Raw genomic sequence first — 22,021 nt, forward strand, 5'->3', positions numbered from 1 at the left:
TTTCTAAGATCCAAATACAGTAAACCCCAGGAACGTATTTGCGGCATTTCTCAGGAATGTAACCCCCGCGAATAGCGGAGGTTACGTTCCTGAGAAATGCCGCAAATACCGAGTCATGGCTCCCAAAGTAATAAAGAGGTTCCGTTCCAAAGTATGAAATATATAAGAAAAACTAGTCTAAAATTTTGTCTATGTATGTATTATATGTACCTTCATAATATGACTACATACATAGACAGTACATAGTGAAATGCAAGCATAAGGCATCGAAATGAAAATAAGAAACAATTTAGTAATATTTATTAGAAATTTCAAACAAATCTTTCAAACCAGCACCTTTGCTAGCTAAAAAACTTATTCCGCCAGTGCTATCACCAGTTTCGCTAAAGTGTTGATAAAGGAGTTTTGCCTTTTCACGAATGAGTGAACTTAACGGAATTTTATTTTGAGTTCAGTCTTCTATCGACAGATTTAAAGCCTTTTCCATTTTTTCTAATTTAACGAGTTACACAGCAAATTTTTGAAGCGATTAGCACGTTTTCACGGACACTACGGCAGATTTTTTCTTCCGATTTCTTGATTGATCGTAACGTTGACTCATTGATTTTATAATGTTTTGCCACTGAGGAGACACTTTCACCATTAGAAATTTTGTCTAATAACTCAATTTTATTCGCTAATGTCATCACCTTCTTTGATATTTTCACATTTCCCTTGTTATTCGTAGCCATATTTTTGTACGGGTTAGAAAGAACTTGTCCACAATAAAGTGACTTTCTTCTGTTAACACACTCGAAAAGGTCTGTTTTACACTGCAAATTGGTAGATTTATCATTTTTGTAAGCATATCAATTTATAAATTTATCAGCATATTAATCAAAAGCAAACGACGAAATCTTCCACGACAAGCGCATAACACATAATGGACAAGGATTAGCAAGAAACATCCACGTTCGTGATTTTTTCACCCCTCTCCCCCACCCAATGAGCGCTGTTTTGACCGGGAAAGATAATTTTATCCACACCCATGTTTTTTAAAGGAGTAAAATGTTCACGGCGCTTTAAAATTCACATTTTTTAGGTTCCATTTTATATCAAATCAGCGACTGCAAATACAGATACCGCGAATAGCGGGGGTTTACTGTATATAATATCGGATTCGCCAAAAAATGGCCGCCTTCATACTCACACGTGCCGTTCATCCATCTGTGAAAATGTGTCTGAATTATGCGTTTTAAATTTAGTATGGTAATTAAATTGTGTACTGAAGGATTTACCTACATCAGTGGATCACAGTGGTGAGATTTGTTTTCAGTTTTATTGGGTGAGATAGTGCATTTCAACTCGTTTTAGATTCAACGCTGGCAACGTGTCAGCTCACCATGGCGGCATTGTTCTAGCATTGGAGAGAGTGGCATTCCACTTATTTCCCTGCCACCGCAGTTGAACTGCACTCTTGACTGGGGAGGGTGACCCCCATGTTATATATTGAATCACAATTTAACAGAAAGCTTATGAGAACTAGAACCTGTAGTGTCTGCTAAGGAAAATATGTTTAATCTAAATTTTAAGCATTCATATATTCCAGTTAGTTAAGAGTCGAAACCAACAGCAAGCTTAATGTTCATTCAACGCAGCCGAAGCCAGTGATATTCTGCTTAAGGCAACACGTCACTTGAGCTCCTGGCAAGGTCAAGTGGCGATAGGGTTAGTGATTGTTTCTCCCCCACTCCCACCCACTGCTGCATACTTTCTCCTCTAGTCACCGAACGGAAGAAGTTCACTACCACTACAGTTATTGAACAATGATTTCTAAATTTCTAATGTGCTTCCCCCACTATCCACCCCACGTGGAACCTAAAATGTTAAAGACGCGATTGATAACCATGCACCATAGACAGAAATAACATCACCGTATTTGTTGACCCAAAACCTACTAAAGGTAGTCACAGCTCCCTGGTGTTCTCCCCCCCCTCCTCAGTGACGTGTTGGGGTGAGTTGAAACTTTGACACGCCATATCTCGGCTTGGACTTGTGCTATGAACTTGTAGTCAACACCAATTGCGAACTTGTAGTCAACACCAATTGCAATCTTGTGAATCACTTTCCACAACGGTACACATTACATTCGTTTATCTGGAATAGCTCGGTAATCCGAATTTTTGTGCAAGATGCCACAAGATACTGATAGCAACACTGCCCAAATAAACACTGCTCTGCAGGACACAGCAGGCAGTACTCTATTAGAAAGTGTGCAGCTTGAGTATACAGAGGAAACGAACTCCGCACCCAAGCAGAAAAATAATAAAACACAGGTCGTCGAACAGAGCGACAGAGAGCAAGAAGCCAGCAAGGAACAAGAGGAAGTTAGAACACCCTCTGCTCTCAAGCAGAAAATGCCGACAATGTAAAGCAGGACGAAAACAGAGTCGCTAGATCCGACTCTCCCAGAGGGGACGGTACTGGAAAAGACCCTCTCCCTAAGAACGTTAAAGAACCTCCGGAAAGATACCAGCAACAGAATAACTACTGGACTTGGAGGAAAAATAGTGTCCATCTGGACAAAGCTGGAGACAGTCCTACTACAAACCAACTTAGAGTGCGAAACAGCTAAAGCGAAACTGGAGGCCTTCCAATCTGTGGGAGCAGACCAAATGCCACAGCGTGCTCCCTCGTATGCGCAAGCGCTGAGGACCCGACCGATTGCTGACCCAACTGCAACTGTGACTACAGCGATGAAACGCAGGACCCTCCTGCCAACACCACATTTGGTAATACTGAGCCCAACCTCCACAGACGAAAACAGTAGCAGCGAGCAGGTCAAAAATCTAGTGGTCACAAACTTGGCAGACGACTTCAGAGATACCAAAATAAAATCAGTAAGGAAGACCCGAAACATAGGGATTATCATCGAGACTCAAACAAAAGAGGACGCAACAAAAATCCTACAAAATGAGAAGATTCAAACACTCGGACTTGAAGCTCTACCCCCTAGACGCAAAGGACCTAGCATCAGAATATATAACCTCAACAATGATCTGACACCAACTGCTCTCCATGAGGAACTGTATTACAGAAACCTCCAGCACGCACATCCGGAAGAAGAACCCGCCAACTTGATTATTCCCAAGTTCAAGACGAAAGACAGAACAGGAAATACCACTGGGTTGTCGAGTTGTCACCAGCGGCCTGGGTCACACTTAGCCAGACCGACAGAGTGTTTATAAATTGGGGCAGTCACCGCTTTAGGGAACACGTTGCTGTCCCTAAGTGTTTCAGATGTTGCCGGTTTGGGCATACCACTCATACCTGCGCCCAAACCCGACCCACTTGTGGCCACTCTGCAGAACATGGCTACGACTTCAACACGTGTCCGAATAAAGAAAAGCCGCCGACCTGTGTAAATTGCAAATTCCATAAACTACCAGCAGAGCACTCAGTTAGGGACAGTGAATGTCCAGTGTACTGCAAAGCAAAGAGCACTTTCCAAATGCAACTAGATTATGGCCACACGCCCTAAATCCTATAATATCAACAGGGTAAAATTCATATAACTGAATGCACAACGGTCCAAAATAGTAGCGGTGCAGCTCACAAAGAAGGCGAACGAGGCAAATCTCGACACATTCCTCATCCAGGAGCCATATGCATATCACAAGGAGGTCAGGGGTTACCCCCTGGCTTATAAGATAGTGCAGGATAACAGAGAAACACTCGGGGCCTGCATATTGATTCGGAATCCAAATATAACAGCAACAAAACTAACCAACTACTGCACATCCTGGGCTGCATGTGCCCATATTATCACGCCCCTGGGTGAATTTTATGCGGTATCGCTATACTGTCACCCAGGTGAAGATATACTATCAGTAACCAGATATCTGAGGAGCCTCCAGACAGACTTCCCAAACAGTAAAATTGTCGTGGGAGCGGATGTGAATTGCAGGTCCCCAGCGTGGTTCAGCGAGACCACGGATAGACGTGGAATACAAAACGGGCAACAACTTGAAGACTACTTAGCAAATAGTCCGTACACAGTCCTCAACCAGCCAAACAATCTGGCAACGTTCTCTAGTTCGATGGGGGAGGCCACAATCGATGTCTCTCTGGTTACCAGATCCCTCGCTGGCCACCTAACATCGTGGACCGTCCAAGAAAGCTGGACCACGTCGGACCACAGGGCCATTACATTTGAGCTCCAGCACTCCCTTAGTCGACACCAAGCAGTGAGGCAGGCAGCCAAGATATGCCATAGAGAAGGCGGATTGGCCACTCTTCCAAGCCACGCTGACCACAGCAGCCCAATCGCTGAACATCATTGGACTCAGCCCGTATCAGCACCAGATGACATCGCTGGTCTCATCACTGAAGCTGCCAACACCTCTAGTAAAAATAAAAACCCAACCCCGGGGGCTGTACCCTGGTGGTCTCCAGAGCTACAGAGGCTTAGGCAGGAGGTGCACAAAAGAAAGAAACTCTTCCAGCGGGCAAGGTGCTCCCAGCCGGCAGCAGAAATGGAGGCACTAAGACAGAACTTCCGAGATGCAAGGAACCTGTACACGGCAACCATACGCCAGTGTAATATGCGCAGTTGGGAACACCTTGTTTCTACCACTGGAAATGATAACCCCTGGGGTGTGGTATACAGAGTAACCACAAACAAACTGCCCAGGGGTGAGACCATACCAGCGACGAAGACAAGGCAGGGTACTTATACCCGGACCTGGCAGGAAACAGTTATTAACATCATGGATACCATGTTTCAAGACCATCTTGCCCCGTCTACCCCAGAGCAGATAACCCTCTGTGCGGACAATGAAACCTACTGCACGACTGCAACAGAAGACCCTTTCACCAAACTTGAATTGGAAACAGCTGCCATGAGGATTAGAAACAAGAAGTCTCCTGGTTCTGATCTTTTGGAGCCAGAGATTGTCAAGAAAGCCGTCGAAATCATTCCAGAGGTGCTTCTTAACCTATACAACCACTGCTTCAAAGAAGGCCTGTTCCCCCAGGCCTGGAAAACTGCAAATGTATGCCTCATTCCCAAAAGTCCCAACAAATAACTGGACCTTCCAGGGTCATACAGACCCATAGCACTGTTATCAGTCCTGAGCAAGCTCTTTGAGCACTTATTAAGAAACAGAATAGGGATTCACTACACTGCAGCTGGCCTGCAGTCACCCCGACAATATGGATTTAGGAAGGGATGCTCAACCTTGGATGTCCTGGAAAATATTACTAATGCTACAACTACCTCAGATCAGAAATACTTTCTGATCATAGCAATAGACTTTGCTGGGGCTTTTGACACTTTATGGTGGCCAAGCGTCCTGGCCCGACTCCGGAAGGCCAACCTACCATCAAATCTGTATCGTCATCAAATCCTACCTGTCGAATAGGTTCGTGACAGTCAGAGCACCATACTGTTCAGTAACAAGAGAAGTATTCAGAGGATGCCCACAGGGCTCAATCCTGGGTCCACTCCTATGGAACTTGGTTCTAGATGGCTTTTTGAACCTGGAACTCGGCAACGTCGTTCCCCTAGCCTATGCGGATGATGTGGTTCTGATGCTGCCTGGGGGATCTAGGACGCAACTGGAGAACACCGCCAACAGAGCAATAGAAACTCTAGAGGGCTGGGCTAACAACAATAACTTGAAGATCTCATCCTCGAAGACAAGATCTATGTTATTAAAAGGAGCCCTAGACACCAGACGACCCCCTCAAATCAAGATACAAGGTAACACAATTAAGCTTACCACCTGATTAAAGCACCTTGGAGTCATACTAGACAAGAATCTGAGCTTTACACCAATATAGTGCACTTACAGAAGAAAATTAGAGGATACGCCGCACGTTTTGCACGAATCACATGCAAGGAATGGGGTTTGAGGAGGAAAACCCTCAGCCTCTACTATAAAGCTATTTTCCTGCCAGCGATTACATATGCTGCTGGAATATGGTATCGCAAGGTGACCACTGCAGTGAACCGGAAAAAATTGGAGACTACGCAGCGACACATACTCATAACCATCTCGAGAGCATGTAACACTGTAAGTACCCACGCACTCCAGGCCCTAACGGGATGCCTCCCTCTGGACCTGGAGATTAAGCATGGGCTACTCTATCAACTGACCAAAGGCAGAACGGCAACATGCCTCGACTACACCATAGATCTGTCAAATGATCCCAAAGTAGAAAGGAACCGTCTCTCCGCTTACCTGCAACAAACTTGGCAGGCCCGCTGGGAGACCTCCAGCAAAGGTGCAATAACTAGAAAATTTCTACCCAACATACAGCTGGTATACCCGGATTATCCAGCGTGGCTCTCACCAGGACTCTACACAACCTACCTGCTGACGGGACGCGGGACCATTAGAGACAAACTACAAGGATTTGGACTGAGTGATACACCGTTTTGCCTCTGTGGTGAATGTGAAACGTGGGAGCACCTAATGTACAGTTACCCACTATATGAGGACCTCTATTGTAGTTTCATTACTAGAACACAGCTTAACCTCCGTAATCAAGAAGACCTCGCCATAACTGAAGTTGACACATACAAGGCATTCGCGCAGCTGGCCCAGGATCTCTTCACAAGGAGAAGGACGCTCCCACAGCCTCAACCACTGCAGTAAACAACCATGCCGTGGAAACAAGCAGAAAGTCTACACAACCACGGAAACCTTCCCAGATGATGAACTGACACTATGGTGAAACAACCAAGGAATTAAACCTCGCAACTGAGTCTACCTGAAGTCACAATCTCTATGACAACCGACAGGTGTATCCACCTGACGTGACAACCCGATTAGACAACCTCATCCAGCACAGGCATTTGACAACCTGATCAAGACAAGACTATCACGCAAAGGCTCAGAGAAATGACTGCAGCACATTTCTGCCACCTAGCCATATGGCGATCTGGGCTGGTAGCCTTGACCAGCCTGCTTTCACTCCTATTCCTTGGTGGTGGTGGTGGGGGGGGATGGCTCGCTGTCTTCTCCTCCTCCTGGCCATCCCCCTTTCCCTCTGGTGGGGCATGGGCATGCCCCACTGACTGCAGGGGCCATCTACCCTATCGGCCCCTTACTTCTTTCTTCCCCCCCAGCCTGCAGTCTCCCTACCCTTCTCTTTGACTAGACACCGCGAAAGCCCCAAGCATCCAAATTTAAATTAGCACCAAAATTATTGCCTGCCCCATTAGGCCTCTAGAACTTGTCATTTTAGCGTACAACCCCATGGGAATTTCGGGGAACAAACCCCACATACTATCTCGTAATAGCAATTTTGCAACTATACCACCGCGATCATCTTTTTTTTTTTTCTATAGGACCCAGCCGCTGAAATCCCAGGAAATTTGGCGGTGGGACCTGCCAGAGTATAATAAATTTCAAGGTACACTTGGCCAGCCTCCTCGTTGGCATAGTACGGACAACGCCAGGTCCCATCAGGGGCTCCACAGCCAATAGGCCAGAAGAACAATGGGCACAATATATTACACAGCACATGATCCACACACTTTTAAATCTCTGGCCTTGACAGAGTACTGTCCCTCGATACAGCGAACACTCGCGGAGATGGGAGAAATTCCTGGTGCCGTTTAACCCTCAACATACTTTGTACTTTGTATATAATATCAAAGTTATTCCCTGCATCCAGTTCTTTTGTGACTGCATCATAGTATCCAATCAAATTGGTCAGGCAAGACTTCCCCTTAACAAAACCATGCTGTGTCCAAGCTAAAACTGAAGTCTTGTCTAGATGATCCTGCAGTGCTTCTTTAACCAGGACCTCCATTAATTTTCCTGGAACAGAAGTTAAACTCACAGGTCTATAATTACTTGTATCACAGTTTAATCCTCCTTTATGAATTGGGGTCACATTTGCATATCTCCAGTCCATGGGTACCTTCCCTGAGTCCAAGTAAGCTCTCATAATTATGGCTAAGGGTTTGCTTACTTCCTTTGCTGCCTCCTTTAATAAAACTGGATAGATCCTATCCACCCCAGGTGCCTTTCTTGTGTTTATCTTCAACAGTTTCTCCTCCACTTTACTCTCAGTTTTTAGATTATCTAGCTTACTGCCAGAGTTGAATACACCGCTGGCATTCCCCTCGCTGAATAACTCCTCATGTGTGAGTGTCGATGCAAAATATTCATTTAGTTTGTTAGCTACCTGAGCAGGATCATCAACAGTTGACCCATCGATATCAAGTGGACCAATCTGATTCATCCCCTTCCTTCTAGAGTTTACATAAGTAAAGAACTCTTTGCTGTTTTTCTTTGCATCCATTGCCAAAGATTTCTCGTAATCTGCCTTCGCTTGCCTAACCTCCTTTGTAACTTGGTTACAGATCAGCTTATATCATAGGCTTCTGTGTCACATGTTAATTTATATCCCATGCATTTTTCTTTTCTGCCATATGTCTCATTAGTTCATCTGACATCCATTTAGGCCTGAACCTTGAACAATATTTCTTGGTTGGTATGTAAAGCCTAGTACTTCCAAGATAAGTTCTTTGAATGCTTCCCATTTTGAATTTGCTGTTAGTAACATCATCAGTTGGTCCCACGGTGTAAAATTTAAATACTGTCTCAGACCATCGTAGTCGCCTTTATGAAAGCAAAATCCCTTCCCTTTACCCCTGATGGTAGTTACCTCTTTGAGTAAATCTCACTTCAGCACACTGTGATCACTGCCACCTAGTGGTTCATTTATCTGCAGATTCTTAATGCATGAAGAATCACTACTGATAATCAGATCAAGAATATTTCTCTCTCTAGTTGCCTCCAAAACATACTGATGTAGAAAACAATCATCCAATAAATCCACAAAAGCCTTGCTAGTGTGTGGGTGACCAACCCACAAATTCCAGTCAATATCTGGGAATCCCCCCCCCATTATAAGACTCTCTGATTTACTGGCTCACTCTATTTCCCTGTACAGTTTCTTATTATACTCAGAGTCATTAGGCCTATAGCACACTCCTACTCTCAATTTTGATCTCCCAATGTTTATGTCACACCAAACTGACTCGAAACTGCAGTGTCCAGCAATGTCAACTGGCTTCACTTCCTTGGATTTTATGTGTTTCTTAACTAATAGCATAACACCTCCTCCTTTCCTATCTATCCTTTCTGTACACATTGTACTCCCCTTGCCCAAGTTAGGCCTTCGCAACAACTAAATGTTTAAATTCTAAAAAGTGAATATAATGTATTGTTAAAAGCTATACTGGTTTTGTTGCTACTCCTGGCGTGTTTGGACTCTGCATTATTACGAGTAAACTTATTAAGTGTTTAAGTAGTGATAAATGTTAAATTGCTATAATTTAAGTAGTGAGTGCCATGTTTACTAATAGATAGTGGTACTACTATGGGTAACTAAACTAGTTTTTTTTGGCTTCCAAGTCTGGACCAACCTGGGAGTGGGATTGCTGGCACCCACAGGTATTACACTAACTCCATGGGTGCAGGATTTTGTGCACATAGGCACATATAGGATAGTAGACCGAGGCTGGGCTCATTGTGCCTGGGGACAGATGCTAGGCAGCAGCTGCCCAGGTGTTGGCTGATCCATGGTGGTAAAGTGGCCTAAAGTTTCTTGGAGCCACCATGATACAGGCATGTGCACACGCGCCAACACACACACACACACACACACACACACACACACACACACACACACACACACACACACACACACACACACACACACACAGTGAGGAGAAGTGCCAATGTATTGCCAATAGCCAGCGGGTGGTTGGTGGGTGGAACAGACTTCCATCCCTTGTCGTGGAAGTTGATAGCCTAAATAAGTTTAAGGCTCAGCTGGACAGGTATTTCGAACGAACAGAGGGGTGAAGTGGAAGTGGTTATTTTTATTTATTTATGTTACTTTTTTTTTTTTTTTTTTTTTTTTTTTGGCTGATGCTGCATAAGCTTGCTTTCTTGCATCAAATGCCTCTACTAAGGCTAATGCTAATGCTAATGCAATACATAAAAGCAGTTCGAAGTTGATAACGATAGACCTGTTAGTCTGACTTCAATGGTAGGGAAAATTTTAGAGGAAGTGATTAAGAGGGCAATTCAAGGACATTTAGATAGATATGGCATTCTGAAGGATGTATATGACTTAAGGTAAATCGTGCTTGACTAACCTAGTAGGCTATTTTGACATAGTTATTTATGTGCTGCATTTACGGAACAATTTCAAAATAGTTTTTGGGGATTTTAGCAAAACATTTGACTCGGTCCCTCATGAGAGGTTACTGTATAGGTCTGAACAGTTTGGGATTATTGGTAAGATTCTAAAAGGGATTGCTGCAGGGCAAAAGGTTGTGATTAATCAATACGGCAGATTACGAGAAATCCTTGGCAAAATATGCTAAGAAAAACAGCAAGGATTTCTTTACTTATATAAACTCTAAAAGGAAGGGAATGAATCTGATTGGTCCACTTGACATCGACAGTTCGACTGTTGATGATCCTGCTCAGATAGCAAACAAATTGAATGAATATTTTGCATCTACATTCACACATGAGGAATTATTAAGGTTTGAAAATGGCAGAAGGTTATCAAATTGTAGAAGGATACTTAATGATTTTGTAATAACTGAAAGCAAAGTGGAGGAGAAATTGTCGAAGTTAAACATAAGGAAAGCACCTGGGGTGGATGGGATTTATCCAGTTATATTAAAGGAGGCGGCAAAGCAACTAAACAAACCCTTAGCCATAATTATGAGAGCATCCTTGGACTCAGGGGAGGTTCCAACTGACTGGAGATGTGCAAATGTATCCCCAGTTCACAAAGGGGGATCGAAGGGTGACACGAGTAATTACAGACCAGTTAGTTTAACTTCTGTTCCGGGTAAAATAATGGAGTCACTGGTTAAAGATGCATTGCAGGATCATCTAGACAAGACTGCAGCAATAATTCAGACACAGCATGGGTTTGTTAGGGGAAAGTCTTGTCTGACAAATTTGATAGGATATTATGATGTGGTTACAAAGGAACTGGATGCAAAAAATAATTTTGATATCATATATTTGGATTTCAGGAAAGCTTTTGACACTGTTGCGCATGGAAGACTATTGTACAAAGTGGAGCAGAATGGTATTAATGGTAAGTTGCTACAATGGATAAAAGGATGGTTAAGTGGGAGAAGACAGAGGGTGGTAATCAATGGGTGTTGCTCTTCGTGGACTAATGTTATTAGTGGTGTCCCACAGGGTTCGGTGTTAGGTCCACTGTTGTTTTGTATATTTATCAATGATATTGATCAAGGTATATCAGGCTTAATGTCGAAGTTTGCAGATGATACAAAGGTTGGCAGGGTTGTTAATGACAGTAATGGCAGTGTGCTACTGCAACAGGATCTAGATAATTTGGGCAGATGGGCTAAGAAGTGGCAACTGAAGTTGAACCTTGACAAATGCAAAGTACTGCATATGGGTAGAAGTAACCCCAGAGAAACGTACCAACTGTGTGGTACTACACTTAAGGTGGTAGAAAATGAAAAAGACCTGGGAGTAATTGTGCAGTCAGATATGAAGTTTTCTGAGCAATGCAGACAGTCTACCAGGGCAGGTCATGGGGTTTTGTCAATGATATATAGAAATTTTGCTAGCAGGGAGGAGGTGATTGTCCCTCTGTATAAGGCAATGGTCAGGCCACGCCTTGAGTACTGCGTACAGGTCTGTAGGCCTCATTTTAGGAAGGATATAGATTTACTTGAGCGTGTACAGAGAAGGGCAACAAGATTGGTGAGGGGAATGAAGGGATCCACTTACCAAGAGAGGCTTAAGTTCTGCAAATTGCAGTGGCTGGAGACTAGGCACCTGCGCGGTGATCTGATTGAGGTGTATAAGGCCTTGAATGGGTTGAGAATGCTGAATTCTGATGGGATCCTTCCACTTGTTCAGATTACGAACCTAAGGGGGCATAAATTCAAATTAAGAAAAGACAGATGTAGAATAGATGCGCGGAAATTTGTCTTTAGCCAGCGGTTGGTTAATTGCTGGAACAAACTTCCATCTGTCGTTGTGGAAGTTGATAGGCTGAATAAATTTAAGGAGGAACGAAACAGGCATTTGGAGGGAATGGTGTGATTTTTTTTTTTTTTTTTTTTTTTGGGCCGATGCTGCATAAGCTCATACACTTGCTTTCTTGCATCACATGCCACTACTACTACTACTACTAATAATAACGACAGGAGTGGGTCCCTCATTCAGTTGCTGGCCCAATGATGTTTCTCATTTTCATAAATGACATTGACGAAGTGAAAGAAGGTGTGATGGCAAAATTTTCAGATGATGCAAAGATTGGCAGAGTTGTTAAAGATCAGTGCCAAGCAGCACTCCTTCAGGATGACTTGAACAGGTGTCAAAGATGGTCAGAGAAGCGGTAGCTGTTTTTTAATGCTGTTAAATGCAAGGTCACTTGGGGAATAGCAACCCACAAATAAATTATACACTTGGTGGGATTGAATTAAAAACAGTGGAGGAGGAAAGGGATCTGGGAGTTTCAATATGGGCAGATATGAAGTTTTCTCAACAGTGTAAACAGACAGCCAGGAAAGCGCAAAGTGTCCTATCGATGATTTATTGAACATTATTCTGCAGAGATAGGGAGGTCACAATTCCACTGTATAAGGAAATTTTAAGACCACATTTGAAAAACTGTGTTCCAGTATGGTGATCTCATCTGAAAAAAGATACTCAGCTCCTTAAAAGAGTCCAAAAAAGGGCGACTCAAATGGTGAGATTGGCAGAAGGGTGACCGGGAACGTATGTGAAAGACCCCAATTATGTCGGCTATAGTTCATGGCAACCAGGCACCTCAAGGGTGACCTGACTGAGGTTTATAAGGCTCTGATATGGATTAGTAAAATAAATGAAGGTGAAATTCTCACTGTTCTAAAGAATTTCAGAAATAGGGGCCATAAATTCAAATTACAGTGCTTGAGGTTTAGATTAGATTGTGGGGAGGTTTTCTTTTACCAGCCAGTCGTTGTTGTATAGAATCCGGTCATTGTTGTAAGTAATCCTGCAAGTAGTCAAGACCCTTGAATTTGAATAAATTCAAGGGTCTACCTACTGGATACTTACCTGGACAGTGATACAAATATTTAAATTTAAGTGGTATAAACAGAGATACAGGATCCTTTTCCTAAGTAATTTCAGGGCAAAAGGGCAGAAGTTTCTAAATTTTGGAATTAGATTATGAAAGAAACGTAAGAGATGAAAGACTTGTGGAGTTTGCAGAATCTTAAGGAATATGTCAGTAATGAACATTACTGACATTCTTTTTTCAAGAAAAGGGTGAACAGAAATGGACATTGAAGAGCCCAAATGGATTAACAATAAATGAAATTGACTTCATCCTTACTAATAGAAAATAAATTGTGAATGATGTTACCATCCCAAACAGGGTAAAAGTTGTAAGTCATCACAGAATGGCAAGATGCACACTTAGCATTAGCATTAGTAGAGGTATCATCATCATCATCAGCCATTTTCAATCCACTGCAGGATGAAGGCCTCTCCAGCAACTTTCCAGTTCCTTCTGTTTTGAGCACTGGCCATCCATTTACTTCCCACAAACATGAATTTCATCTATCCATCTCCGCCTTTGTCTTCCAGGTTTTCTTCTAGCTCCTCTTGGATACCATTCTGTTATTTTCTTAGTCCATCTGTCATCATGTCTTCGAGCTATGTGTCCTGCCCAAGACCATTTTAGTTCTTTAGTTTTGATAAGAATGTCCTTTACTTGAGTTTGCTGCCTAATCCATGTGTTTCTCTTCTTATCTAACAGTCTGATTCCCAATATAATTCGTTCCATTCTTCGCTGTGTAGTTCTCAGCTTCTCTTCCATTCTTTTGGTGAGTGCCCAAGTTTCACTTCCATAAGTCATGATGGGGAGTATACATTGGTTCATTATTTTATGTTTCAGACAAACCGGGATATTGCTCTTCAGTATGTGACTATATTTCCTGAATGCTATCCATCCAAAATTTATTCTTCTCTTGACTTCCAGCCATTTATCATTATTACAGTTAATAACTTGTCCCACATAAGTATACGACTCCACCTTTTCAATTACTGCTCTTTCAATCATTATTTCCCTTTCTGTGGCATACATGTTCATCATTACTTTTGTTTTAGCCATATTCATCTTTAGTCCAAAATCCTTACTAACTGAGCATAACTGATTAAGATTTTCCTCTAATTCTTTGGGATCGTGGCTTATGACCACAATGTCATCTGCAAATCGTAAACTGTTTAGGTACTCTCCGTTCACATTGACTCCTTTCTGTGACCAGTCTAATCTTCTGAAAGCTTCCTCAAGGGCAGCAGTAAACAGTGCAAGCAGTAACCAGTAAACGGAGATATTGTGTCTCCTTGTCGGACTCCTTTCTCCATTTAATTTCCTATGTCTTTGTCTAGTCTAATAAAGGAGATAGCACTCTCATATATTTTCTTCAAAATCATAATATATGGGGTATCTATGCCTTGTATTTGCAGTGCCCGAAACACTGCCTTATGCTGAATGGAGTCAAATACCTTTTCAAAATCCACAAATAGACAAAATCTATAATCCACAAATAAGCCGCAAAAGTAGAGGTATATGATGCAAGAAAGCAAGCTTATGCAGCATCAGCCAAAATAAAAAAAAAAAAAAAATAAACCCTCCCATTTCACCCCTCCATTTGTTCCAAATGCCTGTCCAGCTCAGCCTTAAATTTATTTAGGCTGTTAACTACCACAACAAAAGATGGAAGCCTGTTCCACTACCCACGGGCTAAAGGCAAATTTCCACACATCTATTCTACAACTATCTTTCCTCAATTTTGAACTGTACCCCCTCCGGTTCTTAGTCTGAACAAGAGGAAGAATCCCATCAGCATTCAGCTTGTTCAACCCATTCAATGCCTTATACACCTCAATCAGATCACCTCGCAGGTGCCTACTCTCCAGGTGCTGCAATTTGCAGAACTTAACCTTTCTTGGTAAGAAGACCCCTTTGTTCCGCTCACCAATCTTGTTGCCCTTCTTTGTACTCATTCTGGCAACTCTAGATCCTTCCTAAAATGAGGCCTCCAGACCTGTACACAATACTCTAGGTGTGGCCTGACCACCCTTGGCCTCACTTTATATACATGTAAGAAAAGAAAGGAAAAAACTGACCCGAGTAAATAATACGAAGGTCTTTGAGATAACAGAAGAGCAGAAAAAGCAGTACGTACTGGAATTTAGGAATAAGTTTGAGCTTCTGCAGCTTTCAGGACCAAGATAACAAATGAGGAATACAACAATTTTGTGAAAGTGATCAAGCCCAAGAAAATTTGGATTTATTTTGGATTTTCTTTGGACAAAGGACTTAAATCAGCAGTCATGAGCAGTAATACAGAAAGACAAATGATACTCATTAGTGTTCTTGGCTTCATTTAATTACATTAGTGAAGGAGTTCAAGAACAGGTTCACTGGATTCCTGTCATATCATAATCAACAAAATTCTGCAATGTTTCTGCTTTACAACAGTACACTATCTTTGAGACATTCCCATGCAAAAAAGTCTAGGAAATGAAGTCCAGGCCTTGAAGAGTTTTCAAAAGTATCTCCCCCCCCCCACCACCACCACCTCCAATCTATCAACTGTTCAGGAAATTCAATATCCAGATTATTATGGCCATCAGAGTAAAAATGTGGAGGTATACAACCAAAAGTATACCAATGTATTTCAAAAAGCTCTTCTTACTACAGGATCTGTATCACTCATTAACAATTAAAATTAACTCAACCCAGCAGCAAAATCATTGAATCTATATGGCCTAATTATCTTAAAGAAGACTAGATAGATACCCGAGTGAGGCAGGAGTAAAACTCATTTAATATATAATTTTTTTCTCTGGCCAGTGCAGCAAGAGCCCAGGGGTTCCTAACACCACATGGCTAATACTAATATTAAAAAAAATTACTATTTGAAGTTTAAAAGAATAACAATGTACATAAATCTGACTCATTCATAGTAGTTAATAAGAAATTTAGAATACTAATCTCCCATTATACTGAACTATTACACAGAACTGCCCATACAGTTCCATTAATGTCTCAATAACTTACCTAACCTAGTTCTGTGTGTGTAAGTAATGTGACGAAAATGACTGATGGACTGACCTTAAGCTGTATCTATAGTCACGTACGTTCTGGATTGTTGGAAATATTACTAAAAACTTTTAAGAGAGGCAAAACCAGTGAAAAAAAATTCCCAAATTTACTGAATATTGTGAGTTTCATAGTTTAATCTCTGCATAAGCTACTTTCTTGAATAGACTATTTTGTTACTTCCAGAAATTTGTCTAACAATGCATGAATTATAAACATTACAATTTAATGAGAAATTACCTTGAGCATGATCTATTTCTTGGTATATAATTTTTGCTTTTCTGTGGAAAATAAGCAGGGCTCTGAACAGGGAAAGGCATAAAACAATCCCCAATAGATCCTGATGACTTTTCTTTATCAGAGATTTCACTAGTGATAAAAATATATACATTTTAATTTAAAAAAAAAAAAAAAAAAAATGCTGCGTGTGCCAAGCACATGCAGTAGATGGTTTTATGTGAAACATCCTTCACATTTCTTTCAGGTATTTTGATTTGTATATACAGTAATACCCCGAAGTTACGCGATAGGTGGGTCCGACGAAAATCGCATAAGTCGAATTCGCGTAAGTCGGGGTACAACTTTGCATATAAATACATATAAATTTTGCTTAATTGGGACCAAAGACTAACAAAAACACTAGTTTAGAAGAAAAATATTAATAAAATTGCAGTTCTTTATACATATTAATACAAAATATGTATTAAAAAAACAAATTATGTATAAAAAAAACAAAAACAAATACAAAATATGTATTAAAAAAAACAAATGACTTACGTAAAACGGTTATTTCGATGTCGATGGCTTCAAAAAATCTAACAAATTCGTCTGACGACACAGCGCCTTCTTTTTTTCACGCAGAATTTCTTCGTAGCAAGCTAATAATTTTTTTATTCCTTGCTTTGTAGCTATAACGCGTTCTTCGTTGGAGTCTATGTTTTCTAAAATTTTTACGCCCTTTACAATTGAGCCCTTTTCAATTTTCAACCTGTCAAGTTTGCAATTGTCATGTGCTTTTTGCCGTTGCTTCATTTAGGCCTGTAGCACGTGCAATATCACATGGTCTTTCATTTTGCTCAAAGCGTTTCGCAATTTCATATTTTTTCTCTATCGACAGAGGTGGACTGGCCATAAGCCTTACCGGGGAAACCCCGGTGGGCCAGTGTGATTTTGGCCATAAACCATAGTATGAGGCCACTATAAATTTTCCCGGGTAAGAATTTTTGACCCAGTCCGCCTCTGTTTATCGATAATTGCTTTTCTTTTTCTCTCTGAATCTGCAGTGTCTTCACCAGGACACTTCCTTTTCACACCTTTTAATTAAGAATTTTACTCATTTTTAGGGAATAAAGCACAATTACAAAACGAGGAGGCACGCTTGATACGCATAAACAAAGCTGCGCGCATGTAGCAACTGAATAAACAACACCATAAAGTCAGAGATACACTATTAACACCTCACATTTCTAGGGGTTACTACCATAAAACAATAAAAATCCAGTTGCGTTTCTGCTAGTGGAATCTGTTATAAACTGGTAGTAAAGTCGATCTAATTGCATTTGCGATTATACCGATAGCTGGAATTGTGTTGGTTTTTACGTTATTATGGTGAAATGTGTTTCCCCTTCACTGATATAAAAAACATAAAAGCAGCAAAGTTGAATTTTGTTCATCTTTCGCTCTCATTCTCCGCCGTCGCACCGTATATCGATAACATATGAAAAACGACCTTGAAGATAGTGGGCGGCAGCGTTGCCAAACGAAAAAAATCAAGAACCGCGTAACTCCGAGTTCGCGTAAGTCGGGGTAGCGTAAGTCGGGGTATTACTGTATTGATTACAAAATAATAATGGAATGTAGCAAAAATGCAGATGAAAGAAGAAATTGTTGACAAATATTTTATTGTTGCATTCATACTGTTCAACAAATGGCAACAACAAAATAGAACTGGCTTGGATCTTGCACCTCTAGTGGAAGCCACATATAACATCGCTTCCATGATGCATTTTTTGTGACTGATCAGATTTACTCGATTGTAACTAACCCCCAAGGATGTTTCACATCAATAAATATCAGTTTATCAGACAATAAATGGGAAACAATATTACCAATCAACCTTGAACATGGCACAAGCCAGAAGAGGTTTACACAGAGGGCTAAAGATTACATAAATAAGCACATATTAAATACAGAAAATATATAAATAATGCATGTCATAACAACACAACTTCAAAAATTAATGTACAAAATATAACAAGCACATCATACAAAAAAAAAAGGTATAATAATACAATATAGATGATAATCCTAATGTACACTTCAAGATACCACAAAGTAAAAGATAGCAATCAACAAGACTCTAAAAAATTAAGAAGACTGATAATGTACTAATATTAGGAGAACAAGATAAGCTTAATAATAATATACAGTCTGTCCTCGTATGGCACGATAGTTGTGTTCCTAGAAACTCTCGTGCAATGTAAAATCGTGCAATATAAACAACAGACCCTATGGGAAAAGTGGGGTTAGGTGCCGACCACCCAAGATTGAACACACATTTGGAACCAAAACATTACCAAATACAATAAATAATCGGGTAATTCTAATCGTTATAAAAAATAATATATTTTTTTTATTTTTATTATACAATAAATAATAAAAAATATTTATTTTTATTATATTATAAAAAAGTATTTTTTACGAATAAAATACGTATTTTATTCGTAAAAAATTTATTATATTAAATAAAATAGTCGTAATAAAATACTTACGTATTTTATAATACGTAAGTTGTTGTTTGTTTTTTTGGAGCATTAGCAACTAAGACCATATTGCTCCGGGATATGCGGTGGTCATTCCCTGACCTTTCCGCATCCTCCATATTTGGTGGTGACGGGCTCGAACCCCGGTCTAATCAAGAAGTGTGTGCTACGCACTGCTGCTCCTTCCCACCTGGCTATGGAGGCGCCATAATACGTAAGTATAAATTATAATACGTAAGTCGTAATAAAATGCTTGCATATTTTATTACGTAATAAAATATTGCTACTGCTTTTGCTTCTATCGTAAGCAAACTTGTTTTTTGTTTGATTTTCTATCCAAACAGATGATAGCTGTTCCATCTCTTCCAATTCTTGTGTCTTAATCTAATGGATTTTAATTACACTTTGAGTTGTTCCCGCTATGAAAGTTTTTTATTTTCTCCGCATTCTTTGTAATTCTCAGCGTTGCCTCATTTAGGTCTGTAGCATGTGCAATATCACATGGTCTTTCATTTCGCTCAAAGCGTTTCACAATTTCATATTTTTTTTCTCTATCGACAGAGGCGGACTGGCCATAAGCCTTACCCGGGAAATCCCGGTGTGATTTTGGCCATAAACTGTAGTATGAGGCCACTATAAATTTTCCCGGGTAAGAATTTTTGATCCAGTCCACCTCTGTTTATCGATATGGCTTTTCTTTTTCTCTCTGAATCTGTAGTGTCTTCACCAGGACGCTTTCTTTTCACACCTTTTAAGCATTTTACTCATTTTTAGGGAATAAAGCACAATTACAAAACGAGGAGGCACCCTTAATACACATAAACAAAGCTGCGCGCGTATAGCAACTGAATAAACAACACGGTAAAGGCCGAGATACGCTATTAACACCTCACATTTTACTAAAGCACATTTCTGAGGGTTACTACCATAAAACAATAAAAACAATTTCCAGTTGCGTTTCTGCTAGTGGAATCTGTTATAAACTGGTAGTAAATTCCATCTAATTGCATTTGCGATTATACCGATAGCTGGAATTGTGTTAGTTTTCACGTTATTATGGTGAAATGTGTCTCCCCTTTACTGATATAAAACATAAATACATTTTCAGAATCTTCTTCATTCCTGTCGTGTTGCGTTCGGTTGGGGTGATTTCGCATTTGACTGCCATTTCTTGTAAATACAAAGGCGAATCGTGCATAAGCGAATTCGGTTCGTGCTATATAAGATGACATTCCCCTATTTATAAATCATGTATGATCGAATTCGTGTAATGTAAACACGTGTTATACGAGGACCGACTGTACCTATAAGTATTTTTAAAATAAATGCAAATTTAAGTAAATTTCTAGCTTATTTATTAGTTTAATGGAAGGAAGAGGAAAGAACCTAAAAGGGAAATTCCATTAATTTCATTATATAATTACGGTATAGTTTAGGGCTAAAGCCTCAGGTTACGTAAATAGTTTAACTAATGTACAAGCTAGTGCATTTGCATTATTTCTTTACATAGGCAACTACACAAGTATTTATAAATTGGCATCATTAAGTATATCTCATATTGTGAATACCTTAACGAGTTGCCATGATATTGCACTAACTTGAATAAGTAAAGCTTCACCACAGGAGAAGACTATTGTTACTTATTCTCAGCGAATACCATCACCCAGATGGTACCATTGCGGAGCTTATTGGCTCCTCATCAGTGGGTGGGTGGGCAGGTATCTTGGTGTTGAAATGATGACAACCCAGTTGCGAAGCATAAATCCACAATTAGTATTAGTAATGGTCGCATGGTGCAAGAAAGCTTATGGCTTATGCTGCACCAGCCAAAAAAAAAATCCGAACAAAACAATGATAAAAACAAAAAAATAAATAAATAATAATAAATAAAAAAAAAAGGAAATTAAACCTATCATCCTATGCGCTTCCCTTACCCGAAAGTACTATCCACATGACCTTTCAATTTCCCCAAACTGTCGGCCTCTACCACCCATGAAGGCAATATATTCCAGTAATTTATAACTCGCTGGCTAAAATAAAACTTCCTGCAGTCCAATCTAAACATTTCCCCCCGTAACTTGAATTTATGTCCCCTAGTTCTCGCATCATTTATAATCTTGAAAATTTCATCCTCATTCATTTTACTGATGCCTCTCAGAGCCTTAAATACCTCAATCAAATCTCCTCTAAGGTGTCTAGTTTCCAAACTCTGCAACCCACATATTCGAAGTCTTTCTTCATAAGGACGCCCTTTTGCCGATCTCACCAGGCGAGTTACCCTTCTTTGCACCCTTTCAAGAAGCTCGATGTCTTTCTTTAGGTGCGGTCTCCATACTTGAACACAGTATTCCAAGTGTGGTCTAACATAAGCCTTGTATCATGGGATTCTCACGTCCCTATCTCTACTTGCAAAAGTTCGATAGATCATCGATAGAACACCATGGGCCTTACCTGCAACCTGTTTACAATACTCAGAGAATTTCATGTCTGACCGTATCGTAACACCCAAATCCCTTTCCTCCAGTACTGGGTTTAGTTGAACTCCACCAAGTGAATAAGTTATTTTGGGATTACTGTTTCCCAGGTGTAATACCTTACACTTTGTTGGATTAAAGCATAGCTGCCATTTTTCTGACCATTCCTGAAGTCTATCTAGGTCACTCTGAAGAAGCTCAGCTTGACAGTAATCATTAACAACTCTACCAATTTTAACATCATCTGCAAATTTAGACATCACGCCCTCTATCCCTTCATCAATGTTGTTTATGAAAATTAAAAACAAAAGTGGTCCTAATACTGATCCTTGGGGAACCCCACTTCTTACATCAACCCAATCTGAGGAATAGCCATTTATCACAACCCTCTGCCTCCTGCCCAGAAGCCATCCTTCTATCCATCTAAGGATTTTCAAAGTGATTCCAACCTGTTCCAGCTTATAAAGCAACCGCTAATGTGGGATTGAGTCAAAAGCTTTGCTGAAATCTAAATAAACAATGTCGAAATTATTCCCTAAATCCAGCTCGTGAGTGACCCTTTCGAAATAGCGAACCAGATTTGTTAAACATGATTTTCCCTTTACAAAACCA

At 40.5% G+C, this 22,021-nt stretch overlaps 1 protein-coding gene across 4 annotated transcripts in view; it reads right to left on the reverse strand.

Moving 5' to 3' along the window:
• The window catches only part of LOC150076627 (uncharacterized), a 404,400-nt gene that overhangs the window by 215,997 nt on the left and 166,382 nt on the right, over nt 1-22,021 (reverse strand). For 3 of the 4 annotated variants that reach the window (XM_090386197.1, XM_090386195.1, XM_090386194.1), the window contains one exon: nt 16,414-16,542. The exons of the other annotated variant lie outside the window; for it this stretch is intronic. In XM_090386197.1, coding sequence (XP_090242323.1) covers nt 16,414-16,542 — 129 coding nt within the window. The remainder of the gene's footprint in view (nt 1-16,413; nt 16,543-22,021) is intronic. 4 annotated transcript variants of the gene reach the window in all.

This window comes from Mastigoproctus giganteus, chromosome 12 (genome assembly GCF_048544385.1).
Source record: "Mastigoproctus giganteus isolate SK-2022 chromosome 12, ASM4854438v1, whole genome shotgun sequence".
Classification (NCBI taxonomy): Eukaryota; Metazoa; Arthropoda; class Arachnida; order Uropygi; family Thelyphonidae; genus Mastigoproctus; species Mastigoproctus giganteus.